The sequence below is a fragment of the Solanum tuberosum genome, unplaced genomic scaffold (assembly GCF_000226075.1).
Source record: "Solanum tuberosum cultivar DM 1-3 516 R44 unplaced genomic scaffold, SolTub_3.0 scf00051, whole genome shotgun sequence".
NCBI classification, from domain to species: domain Eukaryota; kingdom Viridiplantae; phylum Streptophyta; class Magnoliopsida; order Solanales; family Solanaceae; genus Solanum; species Solanum tuberosum.
Genome location: NW_006238978.1, coordinates 1001142 through 1027757, shown reverse-complemented (window position 1 = coordinate 1027757; position 26616 = coordinate 1001142). Strand labels below are relative to the sequence as shown.

Here is a 26616-nt window from a genome sequence, read left to right as displayed (position 1 = left end):
GCTTTTCCAAAGCCAAATCCCCCCCCCCCCCACCCTTTCTCTTCCCAATCCATGTACACATTTAATATAGCAACTCAGATAGGAATAGATTATAGGTGAAGAAGGAACAATAAAATCAATCTTTCTAGAAGCAAAGCTTCCAACCTCCTAATCTCAATAATGCACCAAAGAAATTAGAAATGCAAACCGCATTGAGCATTAACTGACAAATAAAGTGCTTAATATAAAGTACCATAAACTGCACGAGTTTCAGGTTAAAAATTCATGCTTCTCACAAAGTACTATGAACTACATCCATATTAGGTCAAAACCTCTCCTCCCTGGCAGCATTCTGGTCCAACAACAACAACAACAACATACCCAGTGAAATCCCACTAGGTGGGGTCTGGGGAGGGTAGAGTGTACGCAGACCTTACCACTACCTCGTGGGGCAGCATTCTGGTCCAGTCTTCTGAATTTATTGGAGCTTTTTCAGTCAAGAACTATTATAACTTATAGAGGAAGAAAACTGGGAAGTGGGACTATGCTTGGCCCTGGGAAATGTTGCAGAAAACTTATGCACCTTTTATGGTTGCTTGCTTTGGTGGGGTTGCTGCAAAGAATGCTTGTTTGACCCATGATATTTGTGAAAAAGAGGTTCTCGATATGTAGTAGATGTATTCTATGTGAAACGTCAGTAGAATCTACAAATCATCTACTATTGCATTGCAAAAGTAGCTGGCAGATTTGGACACTGTTCTTCAGTGATTTTGGAGTGCACTTAGGCAAGAAATTAGAAGATGATGGCAATAATTTAGACAGGGAAAAAGAAACTGAAACAGTATATCACACTTTTGGCCAAGTGCAAGGATGGGATGGAGGGGGTGATGCAAGGGACAATGGTGCTAAGGCAAATTGGAATCCACTCCTTTCAAGATAGCAGCAAAATGGGTTTTGCATATCTTTGCTGATGGGTGCATTCTGTAAAATAAAACTTCAAAAGATGGGGTGACACCATCTCCACATTAGCTGTAAAATTATTCGCCCATCAAACCAGATCATCAAATGAGATTACTTATACCTCTCAAATAATTTAAAGACGCTGACAGCCTGACAGCATGATAACACACTAAAAGAGTTTTTTAAAACCATTGATGATTCAGACCAGTTAGAACATAATGCTACACTAGAAATGACAATTGTAAGTACAAGTGATTATTTTGTAATCATCAAGATATCAAATGAATGTAGTGATGCTTAGAATTAAATAACCAGCTAAAAGTCAAAGCAGCAAGGTTTTGTCTCGCATTAATCATTCTACATCAGTTCCCTTACCAGGGGCATTGGGGGTTCTTGCAATAGAGGAAACAGCTATAACGTGATAAGAAGAATAACAAAAGTTGCAGGCAGAAGGAAACATAGTCAAGAAGAACTCACAGGCGTGCTATCTTGCATCCAAAATCGTAAAAGTAGGGGCATAAACTTCTTAGATCAACATGTGCTGCATCAGCTCCTATTTCATTCCTCGTTTTGGCTCTGGTAAATTAGCATATAATAAATAAACAGGTTTCTACTCTCAGATCTACAAAACAAGTACAACTTGTGTACCAAGAACTTTAATACTGAGATAAGACACTCATACTTTTGCAACCCCACCCCCAGAGAGAGAAAAGTTAGAATTGAGATGCGAATTATCATATGAGCTACGACATGCTCTATACAAAGCAGAAAAGAATCAGAGCATCGCAGATTTTCATCAGGCCAAAAAGAACACCAAGTCACTTACAATCCTTTGATCGACTTCTAAAATATACTACAATAAATTGATGTTGGCACAAGTAAGACCAAGTGTCCACACATATCCGACATCTCATCCAATAACTGCTACTTTTCGCATACTTAACTAATTCCACTCATGTTTAAAATAGAGGAAAGCATGAAACTACAAGGAGAAACACCAGGATATTTACTTGGTATCAAAATATGGAGGAACTTTGATGGATACCGCTTGTCTCACGTATAGCTCCTGCGCAAGCCAAAAGGGCATTTCCACATGTGTACCCGCTTCCACCTGGATTTCAAAGAGGAAATAACCATCAATCTTTGGTCGCGAAAAATGAAACAGATTCGACAGATAGTAACCCTCGGTATTTTACCTTGTTAGTGTCATCAGCACAATCAAATATCCCAACTTCATTAGCTGTTTGCAAGAACACAGCTGGAACCATCTGAATTACAAAATTAGTATCAAACCCATAAATATATTTACACCAAATAGCTTATAAGAATCATTTTTAACCAAAAATTAAAAATAAAATAAAATTACCTCTTCTTCAGCTAATAAATCATCAATGTCATAATAACTTGTCATTTTCAATGGTAAAAAAGAGAACTTTACCACAATCTTCGCTACGACTCGCTGAAATCGAAAACCCAGAAGCAAAAAATTATGAACATTTCAAATCTATCCGATTTTTTCAGAAATTCAACCATATTGAGTTCATTGATTCAAAAAAATCAAGAAAACAGAAATTATATCTAAAAATTACTGATATTATTTGAGATTTGACAAAAATAGAGTAAATTCTACACAAAATTAGCTGAAAAATACTCACCCAGATGCTCAGAGTGGAAAAGAGAGAATGAGATCAAACCCTAACCCGCCATTTTTGCTCGAAATATATATTTTTTGAAAAATTGAGATAAAAATGGCGCTAATATTAAAGTAGAGGAATTTGTACATGGAGCCCTTTAGTTTTACCCTTATTTCATTCACGCCCGTGTATTTTGGGAAACTATTTAAAATTGGTTTCCCACATTCAACGGGATATCGATTAATTCATATTCGAGCTGCGTAAAGCTTGTACTTATGTTTTAAGCTTGCTTCTTGATAGAAGAGGAAGCTTCCTTGCATTTAAGTCTCGATAGAATTCATAGAGTTGATATCGACAGATAATTACATTCAGTATCGAAAGTACTGAATTCAGATGAACTCAATAGCTTGATGGTAGATTCGTTCTTATATATAAGTCTTGATAGATTTTATATAATTGACACACTCACATTTGTGTCCACTTATATATATTTTTTAGAATTATAGTATCCAAATCAATTTACACTTATCTTTACTAAATTCATAAAATATTTGTAACCTACTCAATTATAAATTTTCAAAGTAGCATAAGTGTGATATCACCGTATTCCACTATTATTAGCTTTAATTATTAAGGACCTAAAACTTTAACTAATTAGTGAGTTGGAAAGCATCATTTTCCACCTTTATATGACTTGTGTCAATTATATTTGCTCATTGCACTACACTTATATTGACTAATTATTTTTCTAAATTTGATTTGTTGTGATAATTTATTACTATTTTTTTAAATTCTAACTTATATTTGTGCAAATTATTGTACACTAATCACCAATGAAATCGTGATCATACAGGAACTTGATAAAGTTTGTAGCACAAGAACAAATCTTTTTTGTAATTGATGGTATGTAAAACTAGATTAATTTTTACATTCCTATATATATATCCACATTATTGAAAAAAACTTATTACTATTCAAAAACATTTTTTTTTTCTCTTTAGTTAAACTTTCTTGATTCTAAATTAATTTTCCTTTCACAAAAGTATTATCTGTTTAATTTCATTTTGATCTTTAGGTGTTTGAGTGTCTCTATTAAAATAAAATCTATTTTTTCGTCTCGTTCTTAATTGTCGTAGTTATCATAGTAAAAATAAAGGTTTTTTCCCTCTATAACTATAAACTTTTCTTATATTTTTATTTATATATATTAGCTACCAAAAGACCAAAACTAAGCTATATAAGGTACATTTTATTTAGTTTCTAATTTGTATTTATATTATTGAAAAAAGGAGACTACAATATTATTGAAGAGAAACTATGACTATTTGAATAGGTTTTTTTTTTCTTTTTGTTTACCAAAAAAAAAAATCAATTTTCTTTTCACGAAAGTATCACTTGTTCATTTTCTTTTTGACTTTTGCGAGTCACTTTTAAAATAAAATTTAATATATTCTCATAAAATAATTTTTTTCTCGTTCTTAATTTTCATAGTTATTATACAAGCAAGGGATCCATACAAGTAAACTAAAATTCTTTTTTTTTTTCCTTTATAACTATACACTTTTTTGGTATTTTTGTTTATAACTACCGAAACTAAGCTATATAAAGTGCGTCATATTTAATTTTTAATAAATTTTAAATTCTTATAAAAAAGAGATATTAAGTTGGTAATTCATATTTTCTTAGTCAAAATTTGATCTCATTCATTTTTTGATGAGATAAATGAGATGTATTTGCACCTACGGACTTACCTATAGGCTATAGGTTACAAGTTCAAGCAATGAGAATAGAAAAATTATTTAAATGAAATATTTTAATTTTAATCACATTCCCAATATAAATTAGTCGAATAGTAGCCATAAATATATGTATGTAATTTTTTTTTAATATGTATTTGGTATCTATATTGTGTTCAATTAATTTTGATTCGTATCGCGTAGTATACTATTCGGGGGACAACACTCCCTACTAAAGATTTTTTTATATATTTAAGAATGAGTCGAAACATAAGTATCATATAAGGGCCTATTATAAGTAGTCTTATGATATTATTTTTGTGGCTCAAAATAAAAAAGACCGTACCACGATAGTCTATTATAAGCCGTTTGAACATGTATTTTTGTAACATGCTTTTTCACGAATCAAACTCGTAACGTTCTAATCTACTTCCCCTATTTATTAAGTAGTATTTATTTATACAAAAAATAAAATAAAATAAAAATATTTCTCCATTATTTATTGCTTTTCAGTGCCCTCTTCCTCTGTGTTCCTCATTCGTCGACCAGTGGCTCCGCCTCGTCTCTCTCCGGTAAGCTTCATCTTCAATTTCTCCTCTTTTTTCATTTCTTTTCTATCTACATATATTTGTATATATAATCTCAATTTCAATCGGTTTATTTTTTCTGATTTTTTTTTTTTGTTTTTGGTGTTAAATTCTAGGGTTTCGATCCTGCGAAGAACGAAGCTTTAATCGAGCAAAAATCGGCGTCAATTGAGAGAATAGCACAGTTTCTAAGGCTTTATTTTGCAAAATTCGAGCAGCTACGGTAGCTTTGTTGGTGGTTTGAAGGTTGTATTAGAGAAAAAAAGAAAAAAAAATCGAGAAAGTTAGGGTTTTTAGTTGTTGGTGTTTGTTTATTGTATTTCGTTTGATTGTAGCTTCTCTCAATTTAATGAGAATTTGTCTAAAGTATAATACTCATAAATTTTCTTTTTTCCTTTTTCAGTTTTGATTTTGCCCTTTTTTTGTTTCTCCAGTTACATTCGATTGTTGTAAGTGGATTTATGAAAAAAAGAGAAAACAATTTGTGATTCAAGGTTTATTTTGTTATTATATGCAAAAAAGATGAGAGCTTTATAGAGTTTTGCTGTGTTTTTTCAATTGAGTAAAAAAGAAAAAAAGAGAAATAGTTATTTGTGTTCTCTGGAGAGGATGAGTAACACTGCATATGGAATATCTGAGCCAATTTCAACTGGTGGACCCTCTGAATTGGATGTTGTTAGAAACCGCGAACTGGAAAAGGTTTGTTCTTGATTTACCTTATGCTTTTGATTGGAAAAAAATATTTTTTTCTGCTGTGTTTGTGATGGGTTTTCAGATTATGTATAAAGAATACTATGGTTTAACAAGTTAAGGAGTTTCCTCTGAATTTGAATTCATGGTAGAGTTGATTTTGCATAATTCAAAGGTTATAAACTGTGAGGTTGTGTGTCGTCCACTTTGTTTGTTGAGCTGATTTGTAAGTTAAAAAGTTCCATTGTATACTTGTTAAATACTGAGTATATCAGTTGGAACATATGGATCTTCAAAGAGATTTGCTGTTCAACTCCAAAAAAACCAAACCTGTATATCTATGAGTATGAGTAATTATAAATACTGTTTTTAAGTAACCTGCAAATGTGGCTGAGTTGGTTGAGCAGGGATCTCCCAAATGGGGGGTCTCTGATTTGAAACCCATGCATGCCTTCTCATTCGAGCTCGTCGCACGAGGCTTGCCTAGTGTGGTTTAACCCTCCTGTGTGGTTTGAGGTCTATTACACTATAGCTGGGCTATTACACTAGAGCGGGGTTTACCTTGTGCACTGCAGGTCCATTGTCATCGTAGTTGCTGTTTTAACGTAGCGGTGATAATAAAAGTTTTAAGCCAAGCAAATTAAGCTAAGGTCTTACCTAAATACTTGTATAGGTAGGTCAATACTTCACATAGATACCTTTCAGAAGTCTTGTCAACTATAAGCCTATACCGAGCCTAAACTAGTGTTTAGTAGAAATGTTTTGTATTTGCTTGATTAATAAGATAGGATATTCAATTTTGAAGTTAACCAGACATAACCATGCTCTCTACTTATGGCATTGAGAGGGTGCTTTAAAAATCAATTTAAGCTGTGATTTAAAATCAAGCTAAGTTTTCCTTCTCAACTATGTTTTGTTTTGCCATTGAATGATTAAAGTGACACAAACTAGTTTCCCAAGGAAATGATGTCTGGTTCAAGAGAGAACAATGGTTGAACCTAAATATGATTTCTGAGGTACTGATATATATATATATATACACGCGTCCACATGTTTGTGTGCGTGAGAGAGAGAGAGATTGTATTTCTTAAAAAATATCTGATGAGGACTGCACTTTTTCAGTTTCTTGAAGATGCAGGCTTATATGAAAGTCACGAAGAGGCCATTAAAAGGGAAGAAGTGCTAGGGAGATTAGACCAGGTTTTTCATATTTTTGAAATTAAGAATTTCTAGTCTTCTATAACAAAGTCATTAATTACTGATTTTGGAGTGAAACAGATTGTGAAGACGTGGGTGAAAAATGTCTGTCGTGCTAAAGGCTTCAATGATGACCTGGTGCATGAGGCAAATGCAAAAATCTTCACATTTGGTTCATATCGGCTTGGTGTATGTCTCTATTTTGTCTTGTTTATTCCCTTTGTTGGATTCAACTTGTAGCATATAGTCTGACGCTTCTGTTTGTTTTTCTATGGCTCAGTACTGTAACAACTTAAATTGAAGATTTTTTTTGGGGGGTCGGGGGTATTTGCTTGATTGGATATTTAGGGAGTACAAGATTTCCTCAGGTTAAAGGCAGTTGCATGTATAATAAATTTGTTAAATCTAATATAGAACTTGATTGAGGAGTGCTCATTTGGTCCAAAACTTGTCGGCAAGCCCTTGCAGACCTTTTAATTTATAGCGATCTTGTGACAACTTCAGTAAGCAAGAATAATTAGGTGTTTTTACTTCTCCATCAATTGGATACAACCTCTCTTCCCCTGAGGTAGGGGTAAGGTCTGCATACACTCTACCTTCCCTGAATCCCACAAAGTGGGGCTACACTAGGTATATTGTTGTTGTCCTGTCAATTCTATTTTGTTATTTATTAGTTGGTTTTCCAACTTGGCCCTTTTCATCATTCTTTTTTATATCCATAGTGTTTTGGGCCAACTTGCACGCAACTCGACCAATTTTGAATGTGGTATTTGCCATCTCCTACTAGCAGGTATCATGCAACTCTGACTACCAGTACCAAGGTTGTGAACAAATGGAGAAGAAATCACCTTAGTGTTTTTGCCTCCGTTGGGATTTGAACTTGAGGCCTCATGGTTCTCAGTCTACTTAATTAACCACTAGGCCTCACCCTTTGGGTTCCTTGGTCTTTTTTCTCATCATTGTGATGCTTAGCTTTTCAAATTTGGGAGATTATGGGGAAGAATTATGTAGTGATACTTTGTAGTAGCTATCACCCTTTTTTGAGGCGGGTGTCGGGACTTAAAATTGGAAGGAGAAACTTTAGATAGTGAACATATTACATTCTAGTATTGTGATTATATGTGTACTTTACACAAAAGGTGACTTTAAGTCTATAAAGACAAAAGGAGTATTTTGTACATCTATATTGCTTGTCTATTTTGTATATTATATTGCTTGGCTTATCTTGCTTGTCGGGTAATTTTTATCCCTTTACTTTATCAAGTTGAACTTTTTTGTGTCGTTTTTAACAGGTACATGGCCCTGGTGCTGATATAGACACACTATGTGTAGGACCTAGACATGCGATGCGTGAGGTAGGATGACAACCTTTTCAATTTACATCCTTTAATTTTAGGATTCTGTGCTGAAGGTTGATGCATGTAATATTCCTCTTTACATTGCAGGACTTCTTTGGTGAACTTCATAGAATGCTTGAAGAGATGCCTGAAATACAAGAACTTCATCCTGTTCCTGACGCTCACGTTCCTGTTATGAAGTTCAAGTTCAATGGGGTTTCTATAGACCTTCTTTATGCGAATGTATCACTCTGGGTTATTCCTGAGGTATGATTCTCTTGTATGTGATTCATTATACTCTTGCTTTGAGATGCACCATCCTTGGTAGTTCTAGAAAATCTGTCTTCTGATGTGCATTTGTGATTTGACTTTGTTATATGCTTCTGCATATTGTCTTCATAATTGGTTGAATTGGTGAACCTAGCATGGTGGGTTCAGCACCTCATGTTGGTGTTTTTACTTTTTCATTTTCCTGATTAAATTCCAAAGTAGCCAAGGAAATGCGCGATATGTTTTACAACTTAGTTGGGATGACGTAGGTCGTGTGGCATATCCTTAAGTTTGCTTATTGCAGTGGTATGAAAAGAGACAAAAGTGGAAATTGAAAAATAGAATTGCAGCCTTTATTACAGTTTGTGGATTTTGTGGAGATAGAGGATGTTTGAAGGGAATTTGTCTCCTACTTAGAAACTGGCGGGTATTCGGCTTTTTGGTGTAGAATGTCACTTGCGAATGACATGGATGGCTCGACAAATTTTATTAGCTCCCTTCATTTTTTATTTGGATGCAAGTAGTAGCTGACTAGCTGGTCAAGGGAAAACTACTATGGTTTTGCTGTATCTTTAAGTATCAACTTGATGCTTATGAAATAACAATGGATAGGTATTGAGAACTGCACCTGGTCATCTTATGAGAATGTATGTTTGCTTTAGGCTCTTAATACTAATTGACTAATTGAACATCTGAAAGGGGGCAGGGGAGTGAAATCTTATTACTATACTATATAATTTGTGCATAATTACTTGCTACTTCTCCTGGCTCTTGGTTGTAAAATGCAAATTAGTATGTTTTTTCTGAAATTGCACGAGGACTTCTGGAACTCTTTACTGCTTCAAAGTATCTAAACAGTTTTTTTTTTTTCTCAAGAGAGGTTTATTAGTTTCTTGTTTACTTTTTATAAATCTGAAATATACACTTGCCCATTCCTACTTATCTTTGTAGTCACTAATGTTATCCGTTATCAGTAGTGTTCAGTTATCTTCTGTCCTGTCGTGTGCTGATGACTATACTGTTTTCCTTGTATTTGTAAGATCATAATTCTCACTAGTGTTATTGTCATACTATTATTCATCTGTAACTTGGGTATGCTGTTGCATAAATATTTTAATGTTTGAACTTCTCAAGGTGCACCGTATTACATTTTAATCCTATTTTTCTGTCGCAGGACTTGGATGTTTCTCAGGAGTCTATACTACAGAATGTGGATGATCAGACTGTTCGTAGTCTTAATGGATGCAGAGTAACAGATCAAGTTTTGCATTTAGTACCGAATATTCAGGTTTTTGCCTTGCAATTGTGTAAATATATATGATTTGAAACTTTATGTTTAATCCCCCCCTTTGGTCCCTGTAGAGTTTCCGCACCGCACTGAGATGCATGAGATTGTGGGCAAAACGGCGTGGAGTTTACTCAAATGTAAGAATCCGTCATGGCCCTTGTATAATTTTATTTGTCCTTGAAAGGTGCAGTACCTGCCATCTTAGTGAAAGACAGTTCACCTCTCTTAAACTTGTGTCACTTCTATTTTGACAGGTTACCGGATTTCTAGGTGGTATAAATTGGGCACTGCTTGTTGCTAGGATTTGCCAGCTTTATCCTAATGCAGCTCCTAGCATGTTGGTCTCTCGGTTTTTCAGAGTCTACAGTTTGTGGCGCTGGCCAAACCCAGTTTTGCTGTGTCCAATAAATGAAGGATCTCTAGGGCTGGCCTATTGGGATCCTCGGAGGAATTTCAAAGATAGGCAGCATCTAATGCCGATAATAACTCCAGCATACCCCTGCATGAATTCGAGTTACAATGTTTCAACGAGTACCTTGCGTGTCATGATGGAAGAATTCCTTAGAGGGAATGAAATTTGTGAGGTATTTATGTGTGCTCAGTTATTTGGGGTTTACTGCTATTTCTATTCTACTGAATGCCATCATTTTGATCTGCAGGTTTTATCTTCTTATTGGTTCTATTAATTGAACCCATTTAGTTTCTATTATCTAATACAACATCAAAAACAAAACTATGATTTAGGAATGTTTCTCAATCATGTTTTTGAATTGAGGTGTCGCATTCTGTGGGAGTACCATCTTTGGTTTAGTAGAAGCAATTGCTCAACTGTCTTTATCACATGATAAATCACCTTCTGCTTACTTTAGTTTCAGTGTTCCATGTTTTTGTTGCTTAATGCATGTCATAATTGTTGTAGTTTGGTAGAGTCGGATTGAAGTAGCCTGCAATTATGTAGCTCCATATGATTCAAAATTTTCCTTAATGACTATATTTACCTTGCGTCTCTTACATCCCTGGCAACAAGGGTGGCATAAATTAGAGCTATATATGTCCTTCACTCTCTCTCTATTTTTATTTAATCTACAAAATACAAAGTAAAATTACCAGTTTAAAAAAAAAAACAAAAAAATATTCAAAGTAGCCATAATATCCCAAATGTGATGCCTATGAAATGCTACATCTTAACCCTAACACCCGAGATAGTAGCAGCAGAATTTAACTTGGTGAGTATGCTTGATTCTAATAAACCTTGGGAGAAACTAAGCTCCGCTATTGAGACAAATGTCTACGGTTATATAGTCTTAGTATTTTAGTCTTGATTCATACCCCAGTTGAATTGTAAGCATTCAACTGTAGTCTCTAGTGCATGCTGCAATCTAGGAAGGGGCGTTCTTACCCCCTAGAAAATTTTAAACAGCCCTTCCTATACATATAAGTAAAATTAGAATTCGTGTCATATGAAGGTTAGAAGCTCTGCTGTCACCAAAGATTACTTCATCTCAGCTCTTTACTGAATTTCATTCAGTTTTTGCTCAATTGATGTTTGCATTTTCCATAATTTAAGGCTTAAATGTTTGCTTTGGAGGTTGAAGCATGTGTATATATTGAATTTGGTGTTCATGGTTATTGTTACCATTCTTTTAAAGAAAGATTTTGGTGCTCATGGTTAAAATACTTGATCTCCTAATGTCTTTTTAGACTGTTCATTTGAGTTTTGTGGCACTGATGCTCTACAGTTGTGACTTCTATTCTAATCCTATTGCTGTTATCTTCCAATTGTTATTCCTATTTTAATCAATTTTGAGGTTTTCTTTCACTCACTTACTTTTGTGTGTATACAGGCAATAGAAGCTAACAAAGCTAGCTGGGGAAGTCTATTTGAGCCTTTCCCTTTCTTTGAAGCCTATAAAAACTACTTGCGAATAGACATAGCTACAGAAAGTGACGATGACATGAGGCAATGGAAAGGATGGGTTGAATCTAGGATACGCCTGCTTACTCTAAAGGTGATGTTTCTTTTCTTCTGCTTCACATTTTGATGGCTTCAGCTCTACTGCTTCGCCAAAGAAACTGATTGTTGAAGCTTCCTTTCTCTATTCATCCAGATTGAGAGAGACACAGTCGGTGTACTTCAGTGCCATCCACATCCGGGTGAATTCTCAGATAAATCTAAGCCATTTCACCATTCTTATTTTATGGGATTGCGCAGAAAACAAGGTGTTAATCCTCAACAAGGCGAACAATTTGATATAAGGTCGACAGTTGAGGATTTTAAGCAAGATGTATATGCATATTCTTTTTGGAAATCTAGCATGGGGATTCATGTGTGCCATGTAAGACGAAAGGATCTTCCTGACTTTGTCTTCTCGGGAGGAGTACGTCCTGCTCAGCCTGCAAAAAGTGAAAGCCGTTCAGGCTCAAGATCGCTTGGCTCTGCTAAAACAACATCTCCAGATGCTGCTTCTAGCAGAAAGAGAAAACATGACGAAGTTAATACAGGTTTTAGCCCAAAAGGCAGTGATGCCAGCTCACCAGGTGAAAGTAGAGAGTTGAAACGCTTTGATGCCGATATTGGTGATACTTCGAGTACTACGCTTGTTGATAACCAAAGCACATTGCCTGTGCCTGTGCCCGCGCCTGCATCTGGTGCAACTGTAACAGAGACAATAACAGTCGTGCAATCTGCAGAACTGACTGTGGGCCAGCAAAGTGGACCCCATGGTGTCGAAGATCTTGGGTATGATCTGGAATTGACAAATGGAGTTAAGCATTTTGATGGGGCTAATGAGCTGCAGACAGTGCCCCCTACACCAGAGCAAATTGTTGGGGCAGCAACATCAGAGGAAAAGGACAGAATTGGTGGTTCTAGCACTAATGTCCTGCAAAGCGAGGGCTTGGAAGAACTTGAGGTTGTTTCTAACTTCATAGATTTCAATTTTAATCCCAAACGTGTCGAATACTTGTCATTTGAGATCCTGATTTTGTGCACCCTCAGTCTCTCCATACACAGGTTGCATTATACAAATATCCTCACTTTTCAACTTTTTTGGCTGCATCATACCTAGACTATTTTTGTACGGATAATGTCTCTGACAGAGACCAACATAGTGAGCCTTTTAGAATTTTAACAAACCAGTTGATTGTGCTTTTCTTTGATGTGACTTTTGTCCCTCTCTCGCACTCTTAACTCAAGCTGTCATATTAGGAAAAATTATCTTAATTCTTCTTGGCCCTAAATTATTAGTTCTGTTGGTCTTTTTGGAATTGATTGTAAAAATTGGCAGCATTTTGTTGCTGTGATTTGTTGAAATCAAAAAGTGTCTCAGACTAAATTATTAGTACTGTTGGTCTTTTTGGGATTCAAAGACATAAATTTGGTCAAATTTAGAAGCTTGATATGTTCAAAGTTGCTTTCCTGAATAAGTCTTTAGCTCATGTTTTCCTCCACCTCTTTTGTCTCCCTTTTTCATTTAGTCTTCGCACTGAAGAATATTTCAGGAGCTTTAATAAAGAGCTCTTTGTTAGACCACTCTATTTCTCTGTGACTCGATTGTATGCCTTAATAAGCTTGCCTGCTACATCATGAGTAAATGTTGTATGCGAACTTCTAATCTTTTGCCTCTTTCCCGTTGCCCCTTAAAGCCGATTGAGCCAGCACCGTCCTCCAGCATTGCATCTGCTGCATTTGTGGTTCCTCAGAAGCCTCTCATCAGGTATTGTATCTACTACTACTACCAAATTGAATGAGTGAACTTTTCTAGAGGCGCATTTAGATTTGTGATCTATGCACACTTCTTTGCAGGTTCAATTTTACTTCTTTGCGGAAAACAACTGAGAGCACATGAAGAAATGTGCAGTGACCAGATGCTGGAGCTCGAAATACATCAAATACTCCTTTACATGAAGCATTGGAGCTATGTAAAAGACGCAGGACAAAAAAAAATGGAATAAAGAAAAAAGAGAGCTGGAATCCAATTTTGGCTTGGAGGTGCAAGTACATCTTGCAATTTCTTAGGCTAGGCCATGAATGTTTTTAAAGCAAAAAAGAAAAAAAGAAAGAACTGAATCCAATTTTGACTGAAATTGGATTTCTTGTAAATTATATCAGTTGTTTAATACTCAATACCTACCTTTCATTTGGACAAGAGACTCATCCTCATGTGCCTTTTGGGTGCTTATTGTAAATTACATGGATAATATCTTATCTAAATAATATGTACTTGAATGTTATGGTTTGTGTAATTCAATTTTGGAAAAATTTAAGCAAAAAATAATCATTTGCATGGTTAATATGTGGAATTTGGAAGTATTAGTTAGGCTTTCGGAAACAATCTCTCTACCTCTATGAGATAGTGGTGGTAAGGTTTGCGTACACTCTATCACTATATTTAGTGGGACTTCACAGGTATGATGATGTTGGAAGTATTAGATAGGCTTCTTGTGTACATCTTGCAGCCTATTGATGCCACTAATCTTGTCATAAGACAACCTTTTATTCTATGTTTTTGTTAACATGGATGTAAGTAAGTATGTTGCTTTGTGTGGTTTAATAATTTGGTATTCGGAATTCATTGGTTTGATTGATTTAGAATTATGTCGAGTTTGCACACTAATTCTTTTGAGTTGATGGTCTATCATAAATAAGCTCTCTACCTTTCACAAGGTAGGGTAAGGTCTGCATACGTTTCATTTTTTAGATCTCATTTATGAGACAAAGTCGCGTATTAGGTTGAATATAGTCAAGTTTTGTTGTTGTATGGAGGAATTCTAATCATTATATTAATCCCTTTAGTTGGCATAGTCAATGATGGATAGATTCTAACCATTATGTCAATAGTAAGCATACTTTGTATTGATTATGGAGATAATTGCAAACTAATTACTCTTGTTGTTTGAAGATGTTCAATATTTTTCACTTTTTCGAAATTAAATAAAGTGAATTTTGATTTACGTTTTGGGAGGGATTATTATCCATTTAGTTTGGAATCGTGCACCACTGAGTTTCGAATTGTTTGCTACTGATCATCGGAAATCTCTATCATCAAATTCTTTTATTTTCTTGACCTGCGTTCTTAAACGTGGCTTTTAGCCACCCGTACCAAAATAGTTGTCACATTTAGCTTCTTGAGAGTTAACTTAACTCATTTTCAAAGCTAAATTTGATTAATAATTCAATATTTAAAATTAAGATTTAGCTATGGGTAAAAAACTTAAATATACAATTTAAGCACCTAAATAACCTCTATATAACAATAGTTTGACTTTACACCAACATAGCAATATAATCTTTACAAAATAAAAATAAATTTAAAAAAAGGGTAAAAAAAAGAAGAAGCAACGCATCATTCAATATTAAATAAGCTATTAATTCCTTAATTTACTCCAATTGAGTTACCTTCCATAAATATTCATTGTTTAATATTTCTCTCTCATATCTCAAAACAATATATTGTAACCAAAAGCAAAATCTTTATCTCCTGTTTAAGGTCGTTTCAATGGTTGAAAGCAAGAACGTGTCCGTTTTAATTCAGCACGACAATTATGAGATATCACCAGTACGTATCATTTTTTTAAAATTACTTCCGATTTATTTTTGTAAGATTATATAGTTTGATTTTTCAAAAAACAACAACAAATGTTTCAGTGGCTGAAAAATCTCTTTTTAAGGCTTTTTTGTTGTGGTTAATCATGAAAATTTTATTATTTGTATATTGATTTTGATGAATCATTCATGGCACTGATGTTATTTGTATAATTGTTAAAACGAACATTTCGTATGGTTTGTAGATTATGGTATTATGAATTGTAGGATTGCAAATATAATCAAAATCAAGATTAACACCTAATATAACTCGAATTCTATAAATTTACCTCTGTTTAATGACAATATTAATATGGAAATCTATGTTAAATAGTAATGTACTCACTTTTTAATTAATTTGGTTATCCAAAATAATTTGATAAAATTCTTGGTAAGATCATGGTGTAATATTGGTTTAAAATATGTATTATTTATCATATTAAATTATACACCATAATGTACACCATTCAAGTACACTATAATTAATGTGTAAATTTTTAAAAATAGATATTATATGATGGTATTATGCATTTAGTTGATTGTTTAATTAAATTTATTATATAAATAAATTAGTTACCTCAAGTGGATGATGTTCATTTTAGACACCTCATGTAGGGTTTCGCTGTGTCATTTTGGCACTTTTTGCTTACATGGCATAGTGAGTGTAATACACTTGTTGAACGCGCGTGAAAAACCTATTTAGTCGATTTTTTAATTATTTTTTTCTTCTTCTTTCCCATTTTCAGCCACCATTTTTGCAAACTTAAATATCCAACATGGTGAATAAAAAGAAATTTAGGAATAGACCCATTTCAAGATTAAATATTAAATTATTCAAGAAATTCTTTCTTGAAAGAATTTAATATTTAAAGAGGAGTAAGTTTAATTTTTGGTGAATTTTAAACTTGCTAATTAGGGTAAAAAAGAATTTTTTTTTGAAGAAGAAGACACTATTAAAAAAGAAAGAGTATGTAGGTGCCCAGATGTTTTAGCAAAAAAGAGATGGGGGTATTTGGAGAAGACAATGGGGTGGGGGAATGGTATGTGCAGATTTTTCTGCAAATGAGTAGGGGTATTTGGAGAAGACGCGGGGGGGTTCTGCAAATGGGTATGGTTTTTTCTACAAATGAGTAAGGGTATTTGGAGGAGGAACCTGCAAATGGGGGTTATTGGAGAAGACAATTGCGGGGGTGTGGGGGGGGGGTCATGTGGGATTTTATTGATTTAATTTGTTTTTAAAAATTTATTTGGGCAAAAATACACGTGTCATTGAGTCATTGGCTACTTTATATTTTTATTCAAAATTCATATCTACAAATTATTTTTTGACAAATGTCATCATTTAATTTGCCACTTTACACGTCATCGCGAGTGTAAACACACACCTCATGTATTTTTGTTGATCGGCAAAAAAGTGCCAAAATGACACAGCGAAACCCTACATGAGGTGTCTAAAATGAACATCATCCACTTGAGGTGCCTAAGTGAAATTTCGTGCCAAATTTAAGGGGCCACCGATGGGTTAGCCCTAATTTATATATTAGATTGAAATGTATACCAAATTGTCACCATAATGAACACCTTAATCATATAATCATGGTGTTATGCACCGTTGGATTGTAACATATAATCATGTTCAACTTTATCAATCTTCATAAATCAATGTTATATATATAGTTGGTTATAAGTTGGTGTTCGAATTTCATTATAAGAATAATGAAGTGGACACCAATTTTTAACCATATTATACACCATTTCGTATATAACTTTTTTTGGTGATGTAAAATAAATAATGATTGTGTATTTCAAATTTGATTGTTATAACGGTTGTTAAGTAGGTTCTTTAATTATTATTTTTGAAATGTATTGCAGGAAGGTATGTGGATTTCAAGATTGAAGGAGTGATATGTGACGCATATACCATTTTAAAAAAAATAATCAAATACCAAAACTTGTACCAAATATTCATATGAGGATTGGCATTGTTGAGTTAATTTTTTTTTATAACACTTTTTTTTCATAATCTAATTGAATGTTATTAGCGGATTTGAATTTTATTGGTTATTTATTAAACATTTTTTTTTCAGAATCATATTTAATCATATGATGTAATTAGTTCTATTATTTATGTTTGTTTTCCTTGTGGTATTAAATGTCATTTAAAAAAAAAAATGGCACGAAATATCAACTAAATTGGTATATTATATGGGGTAGAATTCAATAATTGTTGGTATATTATATAGTACAAATGTTAGTATTATTATATGGTATATTTTTAATGTTATTCGTAAATAGTGTCATATAGTTTTAGTGTAATTTCAAGTTCTATACCACAATGTATACCGTTTTAAAGAATCAAATTATATACTAGTAAAATTGTATTTACAAATAAAAAATGTTATTCGTAAATAGTGTCATATAGTTTTAGTGTAATTTCAAGTTCTATACCACAATGTATACCGTTTTAAAGAATTAAATTATATACTAGTAAAATTTTATTTACAAATAAAAAAATATATATTGAAAGCATATTGTACATCAATTGACACCATAATAAGATTTCATATTTTCCTTTTTTACAATATTACCTAAAAGAATTCTATTATTGATATACAAATTAGTATGCATAAATAATTATTGTGGTATGCAAATGTTTTTTTTTATTACTTTGCATATATTGGTACTTATATAATGGAACTTAAATTGGGATTTTTTTAATAAAAGAATTGAAACGAAAATGGAGAGAGAGAATAATAAATTCAAGAGTAATTGTATCAAATAAGGAATGTATTAAATGGTAGAAATTCTACTAATTAGGCAATAAATTCTCCCCCAAAAAATCAGCACTAGAATTGAAAAAATCAACCAAAAAAATGAGAGAAAGAGACGTGCATCCTAAAAAATAGGATCTTTAAGTAAAAAAAAATCATATTCAACTATAATTGTCATTGAGAATTCCAAAGTAAATATGGTACGTCAAAAATTGTAATGTACACCAAATTGTTACCATAATGTATACAATATTAAAAAAATTATATCCAAAAAAACATGTTTATGCCATTACATATCCTAATTTCCGCTATATATATATATATATATATTATTATGCAGATAACTTATACCAAGAAAAACAACATGTTTATACTATTCTATTTCATAATTTTACCACCATATATATACCAATTCTGCACTTAAATAATATCAAGAAAAACAAGAAGTTTATGCCATTCTATATCATATTTTTTTTATCATTTTATTATTCTAAAAGTAAAAAAAAAACGTAATTGAAGAGAAAGAAAAAAAAAGTGTAATTGTATTTTAAGTAAGAAAGAGAAAAAAAAAAAGGCAAAAATAATGTAACCAATTATAGTTGTGATTGAAAATCAAAAAAGTAAAAATAATAAATTATGAAACACATAAAATCAGCCCACTAAGCTAAAAAATAGGTAAAAGAATCATATAAAGATATGTATATTTATTAAGTTGTCAGGTCTGTAATTAAAATGATAATGTTGTAAATAAAAAGAGTAAATTAACATTATGTAAATTAAAGTCTTAAATTGAATATTCTAGTAATTTTTCCTTTAGCTATTCAAAAACTATATGAAAACTATTATAAGTTGCGATTTTCCTCCTATCATCAATATGATTAAAAATATATCTTAACAATATTGGTCAAAATATTTAAGTCTTGGAAGGAATAGAATTTTAAGTTATTTTGGTTTACTTGCTTTTTTTTTGGTCTTTGAAAGAGTAAGTAAACACACTAAAATTGGTGAAAGTCATCATTAAGGGTTGAAATTCAAACATATTCATTCTTTCTTGTCTTAAATGGAGCATGTCCAATTCAGGTTGGTAAATTTAGGTATTTGTGTTCAATGGACCTGTCAATTTTGCACTTGGTATTTCATACCCTTGACTTTCCTTTTTTTTTTGTCTTTGTATTGGTTTTCGAGATATTTATATTGGAGTCTCAATTAATTTGAATTAGTGTCGCATAAGGTGATCATCAAAAAAATTTCATAACCAAATACTAACTCGAAGCTTAAGTTAGGATGGAAGGAGAGTCAAGTAGGTTCAAATTCTTTTCGGCAGAAAATTATACTATATATACATAGTTAAAATAAGTTATGATGTATATATTAGTAGATAATGAACCTTCTTTTAGCTTCTTTGTGTGTATATATTTTTTTTCATATTTAAAATTTCTAAATAAAAATTCTGATTCCGCCATTGAATAGAAGGAATTTGGGATAAGGGTCTGAAAAATACCCCAACTTTGGTCGGATTTGTTGTTGCGATACTAAACTTTCATAAGAACCTATTACCTCCTTAGACTATTTAATACCGTATTTTTACCTCCTTAACTATTTAATAGTGTATTTTAAAGGTACATATGTGCCCACGTGAACACATTACTATTTATAATTTTGCATTATTTTTTATGTCCACGTGGGCAAATATATATGTTTAAAATACGGTATTAAATAGTCTAGGGAGGTAATAGGTTCTCATGAAAGTTTAGTATCGCAATAGCAAATCCGACCAAAGTTAAAGTATTTTTCAGACCCTTGTCCCAAGAAATTTCATTGCTCTCACCGCAATTATTGGGGGAGATTGTTTTGATTACTCATCTTTAAATTTTGTCATGAGCAAAATGCAGACAAAATAGCAACAATCAATCAACTTTCCAAATGCTGAAATTCATCTATCATTTTTCTCTCATGTTTTTTCAACTTAAAATATTGTCCTGCCGATTCTAATTTGCTCGAATTTTCTAAAAATATTATTGTTCATTATTCAAAAGACATGTATTTAAATTTGTTGCTCCATCCTTTTTCCTTTCTCCTTTTATTTTTTTTTTTAACATGGAGGGATTATTTGACCTTTTATTAAAATGATTAATTAAACATGATAACAAATTGTTGTTCCTCAAAAGTATTTGTTCGAAAAGCATTCCTGAAAAAAGAATATTTCTCAAAATAAGTATATTTGAAGAGCTTAGTCGAACATGCTATAAATATTTTGTCAAATAAATTTTCATGATCAAATTGAAAATCTTGGTGAATCTGTTAAGACATATATATTTTTGAGGTAAATTATGTGACTTATAGGTCATGAATTCGAATGATAGAAATTACCATTAATACTAGTATTAAGATAGATTGTCTATATTATATCTTTTAAGATGCGATTCTTTTTTAAATTTTGTATAAATACGAGATGCTTTGAATACCAAACTTTCGATGCTTTATTTTGAGGGTATATATCTTTGTCGAAGGCAACAAGGAATTCTACTTCAATAAGCAATCCCATGTGATAATAGTGACTAGTGTCTTTTTGTTTTTATTTGATTTAAATCTTACCCATATCATTGAAAGTGATTTGACATTTTTGTACTTTTTCAAGGTCAAATTTGATTATTGGGCTTAATCTTTGACTTATATTCTTAATGGTGTTGTGGTTACCATCTTAAATTGTTGTTACTCTTTCCGTTTATATTAGTAGTTGTTATGTTTCGTGTCTTGTGTTTCATGTCTTGAAAGTCAAATTATATGAAAACTTTTATTAACATTTTAAAATATATATTTTCACCAATTTAACATGAAAAAAAAATTACAATTTATTTTATTTATTATATAATTTTTAAATAATTAAATTTTAAACATACATATGATTTGATTTAAATTAAATTTAACTTCAAAAAAAGTCAAAATGACTTTAAATAAAGGAAACATGACAAACTAATTTGGAATGAAAGAAGCATTTATTTATTTTTGTTTATTTTTAATTCCCAACAAAGTGTGAATTCTCTACAAATTTTGATTAATTTTGTTGTTTCATGTGCTTCTCCACATTAAAATCAAATATTAGCTATATATGCCTACCTACCACTATCTTCACATTCTTTTTTAAGTATTAAAATGGAGTCAAATTGCCTATGGTGTGATTTTATTTTTATCTTTTATTAAAAAAGTTGACTTTAATCACAACACAATATGTGGATCATCATACAAGTGTATAGATGCCAATAATTTTTTATTTTTGAATTTAAGTTATATATACATACAATATAATATATAAAGTTTCCTAATTTAATTAGTAACTAATTTTTCTAGATATTCATTTTTTCATGTTATATTATATTATATGACAATATAGTAAAATTTACTACATCGACAAAGTATCCAGATAAACAACGTCATTATAAAGAGTTTTTACTAATATAAATAAATATAAATCACTATCATTTACAATTATCTTTAAAATCACTATCATTATCAACTCTAATTGAATTCTATCAAGATAGTGTCATTGACCTCCACATGTTCCAACTTAAACAATTGCAATTAACAAATCAAATTCCTATTATTCAAAAGATTAATGGGAACAAGAAGTGATTAGGCATTTACAATTATTAAAATATTATATTAGAGTGTTTTGCTGTCAAATTTTCTAGAAATTTCTAATTAAGAACATTCTTGAACATTCAAAGTTAGTATAGGCTTTCCCCTCCCTAAGATATCCTCGAGTTTAAGTTATGCACAAGGTAATTATATAAAATATTTATCGTATGGTGAAAAAAATATTTTCTAAAATAATATATTTGTTACCGTAAACTTGATATGGTAACTTGAAATATAACCTTAAACGTGTTGTTTCAATTGCACCTCTATTATTTCTGATGTAACGAGGTTTTAGTTTTTCCAAGGACATGATCCTAACCAGATTCAATCCTCTATAATGAATTTAAATTGCAATAATAGTATATATTTTAACACTATCAACCCATATAATCTAAATTTAATCTCAAATTCCTATTATTCAAAAGATAAAGTGGAACAAGAAGTGATTAGGCATTTACAATTATTAAAATATTATATTAGAGTGTTTTGCTGTCAAATTTTCTAGAAATTTCTAATTAAGAACATTCTTGAACATTCAAAGTTAGTATAGGCTTTCCCCTCCCTAAGATATCCTCGAGTTTAAGTTATACGCACGGTAATTGTATAAAATATTTATCGTATCGTGAAAAAAATATTTTCTAAAATAATATACTTGTTACCGTAAATTTGATATGGTAACTTGAAAGATAGCTTTAAACGTGTTATTTCAATCGCACCTTTTTTATTATTGGTGTAATGAGGTTTTAGTTTTTTTCAGGACACGATCCTAACCAGATTCAATCATCTATAATTGATTAAATTGCAATAATAGCATAATTTTTAACACTATCAACCCATATAATCTAAATTTAATCTCATGATTATTAAAAAAAAAAAAAACCAATTTTAATATTCATGTCTTTTTGCTTAATTAACTATTATGACTTCCTTACCTGTTATAGGAGTTTCTAGAGATAATAATAGTTGTTGAATCTGCTGTACTTATGCCTAACTTTGAACAACCATTATTAATTTAGTATAATATAGCATGTTAGAACTTGTACTAGACTCATTAAAATAATGTTTAGCTTGCTAATTAAGGACCACTAATATGACGCTAAACTGCACAGATGATAGACCCAATTTTGAGATTATTATTTAAGTCATATCGATAGCGCGTAAAAAAATTACAAAGTCTACCTAGATATTTTGAAATAATTTAATATGCGGTATTAAAATTTTTATATGATTGAAATTCAATTTAGCTAAAGTTTAGTGATTTTGCTTGAACTTCAAGTATACATGATTGAAGTTCGACCATTTCACACGAACTTAATTCTAACATAAACATTTTATCTGAAGCTAGATTTTATCAAACTTAATTTCAAACACCATATATTTGAAGTTTTTAAAGAATTGTTAACATTTATAACATACAATTTTCTTAATACAAACATGGTTAACTTTTTGAGTATAAAAAATAATACCTCCTTCGTTAATTAGTTATTTAATTATTTTTTTACTTTTTGAATGAGATAGTGAACTTCCTTAAATCTTAAATTAAAGAAAATATCATATTTAGTGTAGTCTTAAAGGGTTTAGGGAAGGTGGGGGTGTACATGACCATATTCTTATCAATTCGATAGCGATAAATAAAACACATCAAAATATAATCAAGTATTGAAGGGAAATATAATATCATACTAAATATAAAGGACAAAGAGTGTTGAATAATTCGATAATTGAAATAAAAGGAGGACTGGAGCGAAGAAAATGACAAGTAATAATAAATTGAAGCCTAAGATTAATAGAGTAAGTAATTTTTTATTTTGGTTTTCCATTTGGTATTTACTATCCACATTAGAGTCTGACTATATTCAGATTTCGCCGGAAAGTCCCACATTGAGGGTAAAGCGCTCTTAAGTCCTAACAAAGGTGACTCCGTACTCAGAGGACTCAAACTCGAGGCCTCTGATTAAGGATAAAAGAGTACTTACCACTCCACCACACATTAATAAACTAAAGGCAAACAATGAAATATAATAGGTCAATATATGCATTTTCAAAATGTGAAAAATATTGTTTATGGATTATTATACTCCATAAATTATTTATTTATATTTTTGTGTATCAAGTGGTTTTTTTAAAAGCTGATTAATAATGCAGTCGGTGGATATGCAAATCTTCATAGAACTTTGACAATTAATATTCTTCTCCCTAATAAACTATACCATAACATTAATTAATTATAGTTAATTAATTAGTTCTCCTGGTTCTCTTTACCCAGTTTCAGTTCATCAATTATTTTAATTTTTATTCAAAGAGTATTGTGTGGTTGATCCAAAAACAGCCGACTTAGTCTTTTGTTTAATTAATTAATTAGTAATGGAACATTTTTTGATTATCAATAAATAAATAAATAAATTTAATGGGACATTTTTATCCACTTTTTTTTCTGTGAAATAAATAAATAGAATATTGATTTGACACCCACAAAACAACATGCTTTTGCCTTAGCCAAAAATAAAAATAAAATTGTAGAAAGAAGGAAGAAATTACACATTACAATCAGGGGCGTAGCCATGTGCATGTGAGGGTGTCCAATTCATCAAAAAAAAAAAATACTATATATACTAGTAAAATGATACACAAAATGATTAAATAACATATTCTGGACATCCTTAATACAATAGGTTGTTGTAGCCCAACAATTTTAGACCCCTTAGATGGGTTCCAGATTTCTTGAATGATCCAGTGCTTGTATGTTCAAATCTCACTAGCAGCAATTTACCCCCCTTTTTAAAACGAGCTTTTGTTGTGTAATTTCTGAATACCCTTCGTAAAATTCCTAGCTTCACCACTGATTACAATCTAGTGATCTACTATTTTATTTCATTTCTTTTGAAAAAAATCATAATTTTTATGTCCAAACGCTTGCTAATAAAAGTTGTACATGTGTATAAAGCATGCCACATAAAGATTATAGTAATTCTATTAATATTGACTCAATATCATAATTCGACAAATATTGACTCAATTTATATTATTATCTTAGATAATAATTTGATATTTTATTTAACAAATATATAATCAAACATTAATTCAAGGCTAACGTTATTCAAAAGAATAATTTTTAAGAGTTATATTTGCATGATTTTTAAAAATAAAGACAAAATCTAAATAGAGACTTGAAAAAGAGATATTTGTGAGATACGTTATAACTTTAAATCACAAACATTAATTTTTTTTGATTTTTTTCTTTTTAATTTATAAATATTAAATTATATCACATAAATTAAAACGTACAAAACAATATTTTGTAAAGGAAGTTGACTCTAGAATTGTTCTCTTTACATGTTATTCACGATCCAACACACTAAATTCATCACATTTAGTTGATGGAATATTTGGTTAAGGATATTACTATTGGGTACAATTAAATATTATAATATAAAGTTTTTTCCTCATTTATTTGTGTGGACAGACTAAAAATCAAATCTTTCTAAAAAGCAAAAAGCAAAAAACTAAGATACGTACGTCTGTAAATAGAGAATACAGCTGGTGGTGTTTGGTTGAGAATCTTCAAAAAAATAATAATAGAATAATGGAATATTATTCTTCGTATTTATGGATAAAATTATTCGATATTTATATGAATAAATTTATTTGATACTTATATGAACGAGAAATAATATATATTGCTTATATTTTGGTGGGAGATATTTCATCTGTCTCAATTTAAGTGATGTAGTTTGATTAGATATAAAATTTGAGAAACAAAGAACTTTTTGTTTGAATCTTGTAATCTTAAATTAAATATGTATATGATCTTTTAAATCTTGCGATTTTAAACTTGTTAAGTAGAATATTGAAATTTAAAAACTTACAAAATATAATAAGTAATAACATTCTTTTTAGGACATACTAAATAAAAAAAATCCACTTAAATTAAAATAAAGAGAATAACATATACTGTCTAATTATGGGAGATAACATATACTACCTTATAGTGGCAAAACATGTAACACCTAATGAAATCTTAGAGTTGCTCGATATTTATATTGGTAAATAGTAACAAATACTTAATAATGAGAAATATCATGTATTGGTGAAAGATAACAAATTTCAATAAGATAATTGAAGTCCGAACAAACTAATTTAGAAATCAAAGCTATATACTTTTGCTATTCATTTTTACTTGTTCATCATTCTAAAAATAGATTTTCAGTTTTAGTTGTCACTTTTTATATATCAAGAGAATTTTTTTTTCTTGTTTTACTCTCAACATTAATTACTTATTTCTCAAATCATTTTTCAAAACCTAAGACTATATATCAATTAATATGCATATGATAATAAACTACTCATATTAATCGTTATATCTTAAGAAATCTGCAAAATCAATGTAAATAAATAGACATAACGAACATATCAACAAAATAACATTTTTTTTTCTGTTTACTCTCAATATTAGTTACTTATTTATCGAATCATTTTTTAAGACATAAGACTATAAATCTACTTGTAACAAACTATTTATATTAATCGTTATATCTTAAGAAATCTGCAAAATCAATGTAAATAAATAGACATAACGAACATATCAACAAAATAACTATTTTTTCTGTTTACTCTCAATATTAGTTACTTATTTATCGAATCATTTTTTAAGACATAAGACTATAAATCTACTTGTAACAAACTATTTATATTAATCTTTATATCTTAAGAAATCTGCAAAATTTAACATAAACAAATAGACGTGAACGAACATATAATTTTTTTTTTTTTCTGTTTTACTCTCAATATTAGTTACTTCTTTATCGAATCATTTTTTAAGATCTAAGACTATATATCTACTTGTAACAAACTATTTATATTAATCGTTATATCTTACGAAATATACAAAATTCAGTGTGAACAAGTAAACGTGAATGGATAGAAACTAACTTCACCAACGTAACCAAC

General features: G+C 30.9%; 2 protein-coding genes across 2 annotated transcripts in view; one reads left to right on the top strand and one right to left on the bottom strand.

The window, feature by feature from the left end:
- The window catches only part of LOC102595186 (DNA replication complex GINS protein PSF3-like), a 4528-nt gene extending 1880 nt beyond the window's left edge, over positions 1–2648 (bottom strand). Inside the window, exons 1-5 of the mRNA XM_006344126.2 lie at positions 2595–2648; positions 2306–2398; positions 2136–2207; positions 1950–2050; positions 1417–1515 (exon numbers count right to left, since the gene is read on the bottom strand). Coding sequence (XP_006344188.1) covers positions 1417–1515; positions 1950–2050; positions 2136–2207; positions 2306–2350 — 317 coding nt within the window. The 5' untranslated portion in view covers positions 2351–2398; positions 2595–2648. The remainder of the gene's footprint in view (positions 1–1416; positions 1516–1949; positions 2051–2135; positions 2208–2305; positions 2399–2594) is intronic.
- A 2129-nt stretch (positions 2649–4777) lies between these two features.
- Positions 4778–13909, top strand: LOC102594846 (nuclear poly(A) polymerase 1). Its single transcript, XM_006344125.2, has 13 exons — positions 4778–4881; positions 5013–5595; positions 6709–6786; positions 6865–6972; positions 8076–8138; positions 8229–8387; positions 9565–9678; positions 9753–9815; positions 9933–10262; positions 11523–11687; positions 11787–12590; positions 13324–13394; positions 13484–13909. The coding sequence occupies exons 2-13, from the start codon at positions 5506–5508 to the stop codon at positions 13524–13526; spliced, it is 2088 nt and encodes a 695-aa protein (XP_006344187.1). The 5' UTR covers positions 4778–4881; positions 5013–5505; the 3' UTR covers positions 13527–13909.
- Positions 13910–26616: the final 12707 nt, after the last annotated feature.